General features: G+C 36.9%; 1 protein-coding gene across 1 annotated transcript; it reads left to right on the top strand.

Annotated features, from left to right (window-relative positions):
- The first annotated feature begins 647 nt into the window (after positions 1-647).
- Positions 648-2,345, top strand: LOC105533131 (olfactory receptor 2T8). The gene is made up of 2 exons (XM_011971475.1): positions 648-915; positions 1,387-2,345. The coding sequence occupies exon 2, from the start codon at positions 1,407-1,409 to the stop codon at positions 2,343-2,345; it is 939 nt and encodes a 312-aa protein (XP_011826865.1). The 5' UTR covers positions 648-915; positions 1,387-1,406.
- Positions 2,346-13,493: the final 11,148 nt, after the last annotated feature.

The following is a 13,493-nucleotide window of genomic DNA, read 5'->3' on the forward strand; positions in this document are numbered from 1 at the left end:
GGTCTTTCAGCAAAATGACACTGAGGACTATAATTAGAGATTTTTGTATAGTTCCTACATGTAGAAGGTACATGTTATTGCATTTTCTAAGAAGTAAAAAGAAAAGAAATGTGCATGTTAGAGATACCAGGGTGTGAATATGACAAAGTTTTGTCAAATGCAGAATTTATTTGTCAAGAAGGAAATATGTATATTTCCATGATATTTTAAACAACCAAATAAAACCCTCAGGTATTGTGCTGCCAGTAAAATTATGATGCTCAACTAATGCACCCTGGTATCCACTGACCCAACTGCACTGCATTTCCCAGTCATGATTGACATTTGAGTTTAGGGTGGATACAAAAAGTGGAGGCTAAGGGAATGCCCATGGAAGAGATGGGCTCCTTCTGCCATGTAACTTTACTGAATTAGACCATATCGTTGAGACTGAATCAGCATTGATATGCAGGTGTGGCCACATTATTCAACAAGGTAGAAAACTTCCTGCACCAGCAGATCTAAGAGGAAAATGCCTATAAAGATTTCATTTCTCTTGAGACTGAAGAAAAAACTAATTTATCTCTTTGATTGGATAAAGATCTTACTTTTCTTTTTTCTCCTGTACCTGGTAAAGGTTATGCTTGTGGACTGATGAGAAAAAGTCTCATTGCAACAAAGTACCTTGTACAGTTAATGAAAATGTGTATTTACCATTATACTCTTAAATTGCAAAGAAATAAAAAATATCCAAGAATGTCAGTACTGTTTTCAGGCTATCACCTATAAAGGAGGACTAAATGTGTTCGTAACTCCAAATTAAGTATGTTTTCATTTGCAGACTTAGTCTTTCCAGACCTGAGAACATAAGTCACCCTGTTTAGAAAGTTAAAAAAAGTCTTCTTGGATTAAGTCAGGGGAAACCACCTGATTGTGGTAGGTTTCAATGAGTTTTGGTATGTTATAGACCCACAACCTTCATAATCAAGGATGTAGTTTTATATAATGAAATATATTGACTTAATTCAGCTCCTAAAATATTGACTATGCATGATGTAACTCAAGCACAAATAAAATGACAAATTATGTGAATAATTTCATTCCCACTCACTTATGATGGTATCAGATAAAGCAAAATCATTCTGACAGGTCACTTGCAACTTATCCAGAACGTGGATTTGTTATATAAAATTAATCAATACTCAGCTTGAGAAGAATTTATAATTAATCCTTGGAAATGAGAAAAAGTTGAATTAATTTTATGCACAAATTAGAACAATTTGCAAGTGGCAAATGAAAGATTTGACATAGGTTTCATTGCTTTCACACAAGTACTTTTCAAGAACTATATAACTCAAATGGAATACCATAAAGGATAAACACTGTCATCTTTTTCTCCATCTGCAGTGTCACTCTTATGTGAAATCATGGAAAATGGGAGCTCTACCTCTTATTTCATTCTCCTAGGCTTCTTTAACCACAGCACAGCCCACCAAGTCCTCTTCGTGATGCTTCTGGCCATTGTTTTGACCTCCCTGTTTGGCAATGCCCTCATGATTCTCCTGATCCACCAGGACCGCCGGCTCCACACGCCCATGTACTTCCTCCTGAGCCAACTCTCCCTCATGGACATGATGCTGGTTTCCACCACTGTGCCCAAAATGGCGGCTGACTACCTGACCGGAAATAAGGCCATCTCCCCCGCCGGCTGCGGTGCGCAGATCTTCTTCCTCCCCACGCTGGGGGGCGGAGAGTGCTTCCTCTTAGCAGCCATGGCCTATGACCGCTGCGTGACTGTCTGCCACCCACTCCGATATCCCATGCTCATGAGCTGGCAGCTGTGCCTGAGGATGACCATGTCGTGTTGGCTCCTGGGTGCAGCTGACGGGCTCCTGCAGGCTGCTGCTTCCCTGAGCTTCCCGTATTGCGGGGCGCACGAGCTCGATCATTTCTTCTGCGAGGCCCCCGTGCTGGTGCGTTTGGCTTGTGCTGACACTTCAGTCTTCGAAAACGCCATGTACATCTGCTGTGTGTTAATGCTCCTGGTGCCCTTGTCCCTCATCCTGTCCTCCTATGGTCTCATCCTCGCCGCTGTTCTCCACATGCGCTCTACAGAAGCCCGCAAGAAGGCCTTTGCCACCTGCTCTTCACATGTGGCTGTGGTGGGACTCTTTTATGGAGCCGCCATTTTTACCTACATGAGACCCAAATCTCATAGGTCCACTAACCACGATAAGGTTGTGTCAGCCTTCTATACTGTGTTCACCCCTTTGCTAAACCCCCTCATCTACAGTGTGAGGAACAGTGAGGTCAAGGGAGCCCTGACAAGGTGTATGGGTCGGTGTGTGGCCTTAAGTCATGAATAAGAGTATATATATTTGCTCCAACATTCTAAACTGTGCAAAGTGTTTGTGTGGAATTTCCTAGAGATGAGGAATATACACTTTTATATCTACATCTGTTGTGTGTGTCTCTCTCTGTCTCTCTGTGTGTTTGTGTGTGTGTGTGTGTGTGTGTATGTGTTGCTTTGAATTGCAGATAAATCTTCATTCCTTGGGTTCATTTACTCAGCTATCATTATCCAATCAAATTATGAATTGTTAAAAATCGGTGAAATCACTAATTTTTAGTAAGATGGTTTTACATCATACCTCACAATAATATTTTGTTCAAAGAATGAATTCACCATTCAAACAGTTTTGAAGGTTAATTGTTGCCATTTGTTTCAAATTGAGGTGTAGCTTACACACAGCAGAATTCTCACATTTAAGGTGTTCCTTTTCAACTGATTTCCACAAATATCTACCCTGGTAATCACGCATTATCAAGAGATACCATTTTCACCACCTCAGAAAGTCCTGCAGGCCCTTTTCCAGTGATACCCCAGGCCTAAGATACACCCACTGCTCTAATTTTTATCTCTGTTCATTAGTTTGGGCTATTCTAAAATTTCATATCAAAGGAAACCAGTAGTATTGTCTTGAATCTTGTTTCCTTCTTTCAGCTTAATATATTTCTAAAATCCCTCCACATTTTTACCTCATTGATATGTTGCTCTTCTTTTACTGCTAAGTAGTATTTCGTTTTTGGAAAATTTCATCATTTGTTTATCCATTATTTTGCTGATGGGCATCTGGGTTATTATAAGTTTGAAGCTCTTATGATTGAAATGTCTGTTAATCTCCTATTTGTAATAATATGTTTTTATTTTTCTTGGTAGGTGTCTGATGAACTCTAGTAAACTGTTTTCAAAGTGATTGTTTACTCTTATACTGCCACTGACAATGCACACAAGTTCCAGTTGCTCCAAATATTGATGTTTTCTTCATTTTAGCAATTCTGAGTGTAGTAGGAACTGAGTTTGCTTATAATTTGCATTTTCCTGATGACTAATAATGGTGAGGCCTCTTGCATTAGCTTATTTTCTATTGCCTAGTGATATAAACTGTCTATTTCAGTTTTTGGAAAAAAAAATCTGTATATGCTTCCAAAGCAAAAACAACTTGGTTATTAATTAATAGGCAATCTATGGCATTCATAGGACTACTTGGAATTTTGGAAATAAAATCATATATTGGGTTATTTGTTATTATATTTCCTGACACGTGTTATCATTCAATGCCTCAAGCTTTGCTATTTTATTAAACCAGGTATTTAGTACATCTCTTCCACCTCCTGCATTCTGCTTAAAGCTATAAATCTGTTTGTTTTAATTATGAATTGTAACAGAACATTCCACTTCACTGGAGGAATGATGCCACTAAAAACACACAGATTTTATTAATTTTACATATACAGGGACTTCTTCACAAGAGCATGGAGTCTGAAGAAGTGGCCAAAGAGAGACAATTTTATATTTTCCCAAGAAGAAATGACAGGACAAAGGGGATCGGCTAACAGTAATACATTTCTAGGTGAGTCATTAGGAGGTATATGAAGGGGAGTAAAACTTGTAGAAGGATTACTTAGGTAAGTGTATTCATTCTGATCCATTGCAGTGCAGATCCCAGTGTCTGGTGTGAGGGCTATTTTCACAGCTGGTACATGGAGGGTGTACCTGCCGAGGGATCTCTATGGCTTCGCGCATGTAGGAAGAGAATGATCAGCTGGCCCTTTCTGAAACAACCACTGCTCCTATGTTTTTAACGCAAAGTAATCAGTATTCCAATTTGCTATTTGGGGGATGGCATGTCTTTCACTCCTTTACTGGTAAATGATTATATAGATACAGTAACTTTCAGGCAAGAAATTTGGCTTGTTAAAGAGACTGCTGAGTTTACAAAGGAAACAACAATAAACATACATTTATTTCTATATCAATTTATTTATAAATATATACTCATGTGATCTCCAAAAACAAAAAATTAAATCCAAAAATCAACTGTAATACAATAGTTTCACATATTTAGAGTTTTTTTTTCTTAACTTTGCTTTTTTTTAGTCTGAATCTTTTCTTTCACAACTTTTCCTTTTCTTGAAATAAGGAGCAGAGGAATGTAGAGCAGACGCTCTCAGGGAGCAGGAGCCAGAGAGATCCAGGTTGGCAGGTCCCTGCAGTACTGTGGAAGTGGCGGCCCCTGGGGATTGTGGAAGAAAGGCTGGTTGAGGCATTTACCCTGGGCCTGCAGGTTGTGCTTTAGGGTATCTAAAGCCAATTTATTACCCTTTAAACCTGGTTTATTTCTATAAACACAGGCATAATTTGATCATAGGGTAATTTCATCAAATAGTCAACTTCCATATCCTTTCAGACACATTAAGTGAATTGTTTTAACCCTCGCCTAGATGAAGTAGAGTATAACTTCTTATATAATAACTATAATAATAGTAATAAACAGAAATACCTCTTGTTCATTTAGTACTTACTTTGCAAATGTATTTTGCTTAATATTTCACCTTCATTTTATTATTTTAGTTATAACCATAACCTTCCAGAATCGGCTCAGTGTTAATTCTCATTTTTTAAAAAACAATGGAGACAAGCTTATTGGGGTAAAATTCATTGTTTACCTTTATATAGACCTGAATCCAGTTGTCTCCCTTTAAAAAGCTTGCACTCAGGAAAGAGCTAGTTGTCACAGTGTTTCAGTGAGCACTGCCCCCATCCCACTCATATACACATGCACACTCATTTGAAATCGCCATCATTTCTTCCACTAGAGTTCAAGATGTTGTCAAATGGTTTTCCTCCTTTCACACAAGCTATTGCGGCAGGTTCTCCTCGCTTTTCTCACACATCCCCTAGGGACATGGCTCCTAATGGTGCCCTATGAAAGGGTGGCCGTTTTCTCTCCCAGAAGCCACACACGACAGGACTTCCTGTTGGGAAGGTGTCTTTCATCCTTTTCCTTGCTCCTTTCAAACCACATATCCCCCTTCTCCCTGCAAACTGTCAGCTAATCAGAAAGAAATCACTGAACTGAGTATCACCCAATACCTCTGAGTCACTCTCAAGGAGGTGACATTGAAACAAACATCTGAGTAGCACGAACAGCAGCTGGACACCATGAGGAAGGAAGGGGTATTGAGCCCAGTGTGCTAAATGTGAAAGGCCCTGCCTGGAATGTCCTGTGAGCAGCGGAACTTGGTAAGGTCAAATGTGGTGGGAGATGAGGACCCCAGGAGGACTTCAGGGCCAGGTCATGTAGGAAGGCACAGGAGATGTTCAGGGTGCTCTAGGGTCCACCTGCAGTCAGCCCTCATCAGGAAGGAGCAGATGGTCCACATAAACGTAAGCAGCTAAACTGTAGATTAAACGTGACGTTCTGACAGAGCAGACTCTGAGGGGGAGAGAGTCATCCCCTTGAAGAGAACAAGGAAGTCTCCGTGGAGGGAAGATTTACATGCAAAATTTTAGGAAAAGTGAAGAAATTGAAGCCTTTAGAAGTGCTGGGGAAGAATGTTTATGTGCAAGAAAGAACCCAACTTATGAAAAAGATGCAAGACAGCTCAATTTCTGTAAATATAAATACTTCAGTTTCACCAGAAATGTGAACTAAACTCAGGCAAATTTTATGATTTTTTTTTTAAATTTTAAAAAATGTGACCCAGCAGAATGTCTGCAGGCTCAAAACTGTGGTCCCAGAAAGAAGAATCTAGTATTAGGACTGAAATGTATTTATATGGGGAGAAATCTGAGGCAGGGAATTAACTTAGTTGTCATTATAATATTACAATATTTGTGTTTCTATCATATAAAAGCAGGTGCTAAATATTTTGAGTAAAACATATTGGAATTATAGATTGAAGATTCCCCCAATATAAAATCTAATAGATGTGTTAAGGGTAGCAAACGATTATCACAGACCACTGTGCTAGTTTTTCTATTCCCAGATCAACTCACTTGCCTTCTTCACTAACCCTTTCTCATTAATATATTTCTGCTGTATATTCTGATCACGAAATGACTAACATTCTAAAATAATATCCATATGTACATAATGTACTAAAGTGAATTAGTACTTTAAGATATGCCTATAGTAGGCTTGATTTTTACAAATTATTCAATAAAGCAAATGTAATAGTTCCATTTTATTTAGATAAATGATACACCATTGAAATTATTTGAAATGACTTAATAGAAATATAAACTTATTATCTTTAACACAGAATTTTAGTTTTGATTCAAATATAAAAAGTTAGAAACTCAGTGGTACTTATTACGTTACTTTTACTATTAAAATTGAAAGGTTATATAAATGTAACAAGTAACATAATAGTTGACTAAATTGTTGCACATCCAGTTGAAATTTAATACATTAACAAACAATAATGCAAAGATCTTTAATTGACAGGAGTGGTAAAGAGTTTGTCTGCTGTCAGTGGAGAAATCATGCTGGCTAACTTTTTATATACCCCTTGTTTTGGCCTCTGAAAAGATTGTTTGTCCACTGTGTCCTTTTACAATTGACATTGCCTTTGGCATTGAATTTTCTTTCCCTCAGCATAATCCTATCGCTTTTTTAATCTGCAGGTGAAAGCGGAGATTGTACATTGATGCATACAATTTGTGGCCAAATTTCTGCTACTGCTATCTCAGCGGTCTAGGGAGTTACTTACAGGTCCACAACACACAAATTCAGAGTGGTACCAAACAGACTTAGGTTTCCTTTGACAGTACTTCTGTTTCTAAAAATATATTTTGTGTCTATTCATTTCCATTTGAAACCAATATCCATCAAAATCTACTGCTAAGATAGAGTTTTTAATCTCTTGATTATTCCCAATATTAGTTAAATGCTGCTGCATTGAGAATAGTTTCAACAATAGACTTCAGTGGGAGCAAACGTAACTTGCTTCTTTGTGACACGCAAGGTACCTCCTGTTTTCTGCAGCATTCTCAAGGGAAAGTGCTTGATGAGGTTTGAGCCATGGAGTCTTTTCCTTGTCAGGCTGACACTCGCCATCTAGTGCTTGCAGCTGCCTTCGTTTCAATTCAACCCCAGTTAATGTTTTTAGTCCTGCAAGGCTTCTAAGTATGAGACTTGGGTGATATCTATTTCATGTTTTAGGCAGATGAATCTTTGACCCCCAATGCTTATTGTTTTATCTCTGCTAACTCTAGCTTGGTTCATCTCACACTTGCTGGGTTTTGCTATGCATTCTATAGTAGAACATGTAACAGAGTTAACAAATAACTTGCTAACTACCACACAAAATACATTTCCCTAGTTTCTGGAAATAACCTCAGTTTTTGCCTTTAATTACCTCCACTATAATGAGAAAATAGTTTTCTTTTTTCTAATGCCATCGTAAGGTTATTAAGTGCATAATAAGAGAGAATTCAGTTTTGTCATCAGTAATAGAGACTTGGTAAGTAGAGACTTAAACATAAAACACGAATTTAAAAAATTAATTGACACATAATACTTGCACATGTTTATGGAGTACAGAGTGATATTTGGATACATACAAAGTGTAATCGTCACATCAGGGTAATTAGCATATTAATCACCTCAAACATTTGTGTGTGTATGTGTGTGTGTGTGTGTGTGCATGCATGTGTGCTGGGTACGTTGAAAATCCTCTCTTGCAGCTATTTGAAAACATACAAAAAATTGTCATTAACGATAATCATCCTAGAGTGCTGTAGAACACTGGAACTTATTCCTCCAACATAGTTATAAGTTTGTCCTCATTGAGCAACTTCTGTCTCTCCTCCTTAGCTCCCCATGTTTCCCAGCCTCTAGTAACCACTATCCTACTGTCTGCTTCTATAAGATCCGATTTTTTACCTTCTGTATATGAATGAGAACATGCAGTATTTATCCTCCTGTGGTCTGGTTTATGTCACTCAATATAATGTTCTCCAGGCTCATCCTGTTGCCACAAATGACAAAATTTCATTCTTTTTACGACCAGATAGTATTCCATTGTGTATATATAACACATTTTCTTTATCTGTTCATTGGTTGATGAACATGTAGTTTGATTCCATGTCTTGGATATTGTGAATAGTGCGGCACTAAACATGGACGTGCAGATGTCTCTTCAATAGGCTAAATTCCTTTCCTTTGTATATGTACCCAGGAGTGGAATTCCTGGATTATATGATAGATCTATATTTTTAGGAACCTTCATACTGTTCTTTATAATAGCTATACTAATTTACATTCCCATCAACGCTGTGTAAGACTTCTCTTTCTCTACATCCTCACCAGCACTTGTTATTTTTTGTCTTTTTTGATTTGTCATTGTTGTTTTGATTTGCATTTCACTTATGATTAGTGATGTTGAATATTTTTTCAAGTACTTGGCTATTTTTATGTCTTCTTTTGAGAACTATGTATTTAGATCATTTACCCATTTTTAATTGGATTATGGGTTTTTTTGCTATTGATTTGAGTTCCTTGCATATACTATATATTAATCTTTTGTCAGATGAATAGTTTGCAAATATTATCTTCCATTTTGCAGGTTGTCTTTTCACCCTGTTGAATGTTGCCTTTGCTGTGCAGAAGATTTTTAGTTTAATATAGCCATACTTGTCTGTTTTGTTTTGTTGCCTGTGCTTTTGAGGTCATACATAAAATATTTCCTGAGACCAATGTTGAGGCACTTCCCTCAAAGCAAGAATCATTTTTAATTTGTTTATAAGAAGCAAGTGTTTATTTTGGCTAATCAGGGCAGGTTTTGTGATTGGTCATCAACAGGAAATTGCCTGGTAGCGCACTATCTTCGGCTCCTTAATACCTTGGATTTTGTCCCTATGAAACAGTTAGAGGAACATTTCAGGAACATACATCATCATATCCATATGCTAAAGAATCAGGATGAAGGAAGCAAGAAGGGTCTGTATCTTCAGTCCCCACCACTCATGTGTTGTAGTTGTCCAGGATTTAATCAGTTGGCCAGACTGTACTGGCTTCAAGAAGTGACGAGTAGTGTGTGATTATATGTGGATGATGCTGAGCTCATACAGGTTCTGTTCATTTGAAAGAGAAGGATAGAATGTGTGCTTTACAGCCACCATGACCACACATGGAACCCAGTTGATGAGAAGGAATAACCCCTGAGAGGCATTTACATAAGCAGAACATGTAGGTGATAGTGACACAATTATGGAAGGGGGTAGAGATAAAGAGAGTTCGAGAATGGCTGTGTGATTTCTGGCTTGGGCAGTTGTGCATGGTAGTTTTTACTTGAGCACTTTAGTGCATGATGTGATGTATTTGATGTCACCGTGAGACGCTAATTATAGGATTCCCTCAAACTGGGTCGCAGTAACAAGAAGACATGTGGTCACTCAGTCTGTAATGATTGTATGGAGTTGAAAAAATAGAAGGGAAAAATGATGAATGAAAACATCAAATGGCTGGTATAAAATGAAATTGTAAGCAGCTCAGGTTATTTGATTTCAAAGTCTCAGTTTGCTGTGTATCACACAATTTCATGTGTGCGTGTGGGTGAGGAAGTCAACCTAAACATTCTCATTCAATGTGGTGAGCTGCTTTCTCCCTAGCTGAATGAACCAAATTTCTGGACAGTGAGTACAAAATATACTTCTGATCAATTCCATTATGTTATACCTTGCTTTACAGAATTTGATTCTATCATATCCTGAATCTCTCTTCTTTCATACCTTCCCTTTCTGCTGCTCTTTTCCTCCCCCTTACTTTCTCATTGTCTCCCACTCCCTGGTATATAACCACTTACATGTGAATTTAAGGAACAACAACAAAAAAGAATACTAATATAGTATTAATAGTAGTAACGATATTAATCATTCTGAATACTGATTGTGTGCCAGGCCTCTGTTTTCGCTCTTCACTCTGTGTGTGTGTGTGTGTGTGTGTCTGTGTCTGTGTGTGTGTGTGTCTGTGTGTGTGTGTGTGTCTGTGTGTGTGTGTGTGTTTGTGGTGGGAGGTATTTAATGATTCTCATCTAATATTCAAAATAACTTTATCAGGCAGGTGCTGTCATGATCTTCATTTAATAGAATTTCATTTCAGATATAATTTAATGAATGTTTATTTCAGATATAATTTCATATCCGATTGGTGTTTCATGTAAGACAGAAAATAAAATATTTTCAGGTTATTGTATTTGCGTTAAATTTTCTTGTTTATCTCTTTTCAAAGCATTAGGATATGGATATTATTGCTATTTTCTTAATAAAATATTTGAATCAATAGCATACTAACTCCTGGGCTAGGTGACATCCATTATATTTCTACTATATCCATATCTGCTCTAGATAAAGTAATAGTTAAATTTCATCCATATTTAGGTTAATTTAGTATTTGACTTTTGCTTCTCCTGTGAAACTCCACTGCAGTTCAGTGAATTACCAGTGACCATTTTTTTGTTAGTCAGTCACTGACTCATTAAGTCTGATACTTGAAGCATTTATGATTAGGCTTATCAGAATAGATTTGGTGAATTTTGTCTTGTGCCTGTCCTGCAGTCAAACATTTAATGTAAAGAATGTAGAAGTAAATAAATAACTGCCTAACATTTGAATGTAAAGTCATATCAATATTAGTGAAATATTGACTTCTAGAAATATCAAAATTTGAAGAAACTTGTTGTATGCCTTATCAGTATAGTTAGACATATGGTAGATAAATGAAAAGTATTTTTAGTTGAACTAAGTCTAAATTAATGACTAGGTAGTGTGTTTGAACAATCTTCATAAATATAAAGTACTCAGAAGAATTTGAGTGTAGTGAGTCAATGAGTGAAGAGTAAGAGTACAAAAGGAGACTGGGGTATGATGGTGTCTACATCTAGAAAGTAAGTTCCAAGCAGGGGTAAATTCAACAGAACATTTGCACAGCAATCAGATAGGAATAGTTTGATTCACTAATGGGAATAAACATATGGGCTCTGAGGTAGTTCCATTGACAAACAATTTGGCTACACATACCAACTTTTTGGAATAATTGGCTAAATAATTTAAGGAGCCTAAATTATTGTTCCTAAATGAAGACATTTTTAGATATGGTAAGGTCTCTCACACGCATACCCACACCCACACACACCCACACGTAGACATTTAATCACATACAGTTGTCATTTGAAAGAAGTATGATGTATCTGGAAAAAAAAAGTCTATTCTTTTGTTTGTATTAAACTTAGTATGAAATTATTTACATGATTTATGCTGGTGTCATTCTATATTTCTTTCTCCATAATCATGACCTGTGTTTCCTCAAATCAAATTGACTCTCTTATGCTCAGTTTATGTGAAGTATAATGTCCACTGGTTAAATTTTAGCCTGGACTGACTGACTGCTCCTTCCAAATGATAAAACTTGAAGTATATATAAAGATGTGAACAGACTTTTGGAAAGCATAAGAATTTCCTAAAAACTACAGATTCAAAAAACTGAAAAAGTTAAAACAGAATCCTGAGGAGCGCATGTTCTCTGATTAATCTCCAAGCTTATAGAAAAGAGATGGATGTAGGGTGTATGTTATGTTTTTCTCTAACATTTAACATTACTAACAAAGTATACTTGGAGCCAGATGGGTGAGAAATGAATGTTACTTTGGGAAAGAGCTGCATATGTGGGGAACAAGCTACAGGATAGGTGACACATGTTTTCTCCACTTTCAAACACGGAATTGAGAAGCTCACTACTAGAGCATTTCTCTTTGCATACAATGGCAGATTTCATCCAAAATTGAAATACTCCTGGATAACATAGAAGATATGCTTTCATTAATCATTCCGTCATCATGGGAGCATATTTCAGATCTCTGATTGGTTAGGCCAAGAAACATTAAAAAAAAGTTGCAGAAATAGCAGGTGCCTCATGGTAGTGAACGTAAGGTGCTGGAAGTAAGATGATGAGGAAGATAAGAAATAAATTGTGGATTGCTTCCAATTTCTGAAGAAAAAATACAGGTATTATTGTGTTTATAATATGAACTCTAAAACATGTAAAAGCCAGTATGAAATACAGAGATGGATAATTTATGCATAGTTAAAAATATTTTAACATCAAAAATCACTTAAAAAATTAAATCTTTCTTGTAAAAAGGAATTCATTAGACCTAAAATGGGCCAGGAAGTTGGCTAAGAACTGATGATTCAGTAGGACATGGGATTTCAGAAACAAAGTAAATCATTTCTTGAACAAGTACAACCGGAAGAATGATGTAACTCCAGGGAGTGACGAAAAGTTGACAACCTTGGATACGGGTGTGTTGGTTGTGAGTTGTCAGCAGTATTTTTTCATTTTGTAAATTTATGTATGATTGGCTCAGGCAAGGGACCACTGCCCTTAAGTTTGAATCTATGTGTGTCATTAAATTTTACAAGCCATGGGTCAAAACAGTAAAAACAGGCAGGACTGGCTGGGTATGGTGGCTCATGCCTGTAATCCCAGCACTTTGGGAGGCTGAGTCGGGCAGATCACTTGAAGTCAGCAGTTTGAGACCAGCCTGACCAACAAGGTGAAACCCCATCTCTAGTAAAATACAAAACTTAGCTGGGCATGGTGGTGGCACCTGTAGTCCTAGCTACTCGGAGGTTGAGGCTCGAGAATTGCTTGAACCCCAGAGACTGAGGTTGCAGTGAGCCAAGATCGGGCCACTCACTCCAGTCTAGGCAATAGGGCAAGACTCTGTCTCAAAAACAAAACAAAACAAAAAAACAGGCAGGACCAATTACACAAACATCTGTAAACCTCATTGAGGTGCTTATCTTTTCTAACTCTGAAAGTCATAGCACACCATTGTTGTAATTCAAGGGAATTAAAATAGGATTAAGGGATCTGTTATTTATGAAGACTCTGAATATTCACAAAAATTAAAATAAAAAATCATTTATATATTGTCAGCGACGTACTTTTGCATTTCTTTTACAAAAGGGAAAATCTAAGCTCATTTTATTCAAACTTAAGTAGTTGTTATAAGGTGGAAAATAATTTTTCAATGTTTGTTGTTTGTTTTCATGACTATAAAATTTATTGAAAGACAGAAACCTGGACTAATGTGTTTACAAATTTTATAATTTACAAATTAATATGTACATGCGTATTTGTATGTATTTATTTATATTGAGG

This window comes from Mandrillus leucophaeus, unplaced genomic scaffold (assembly GCF_000951045.1).
Source record: "Mandrillus leucophaeus isolate KB7577 unplaced genomic scaffold, Mleu.le_1.0 Scaffold1227, whole genome shotgun sequence".
NCBI lineage: Eukaryota > Metazoa > Chordata > Mammalia > Primates > Cercopithecidae > Mandrillus > Mandrillus leucophaeus.

Bases quoted from the DNA above. Each gene is read 5' to 3' on its own strand.
- LOC105533131 (XM_011971475.1), top strand. From the start codon at position 1,407: ATGGAAAATGGGAGCTCTACCTCTTATTTCATTCTCCTAGGCTTCTTT.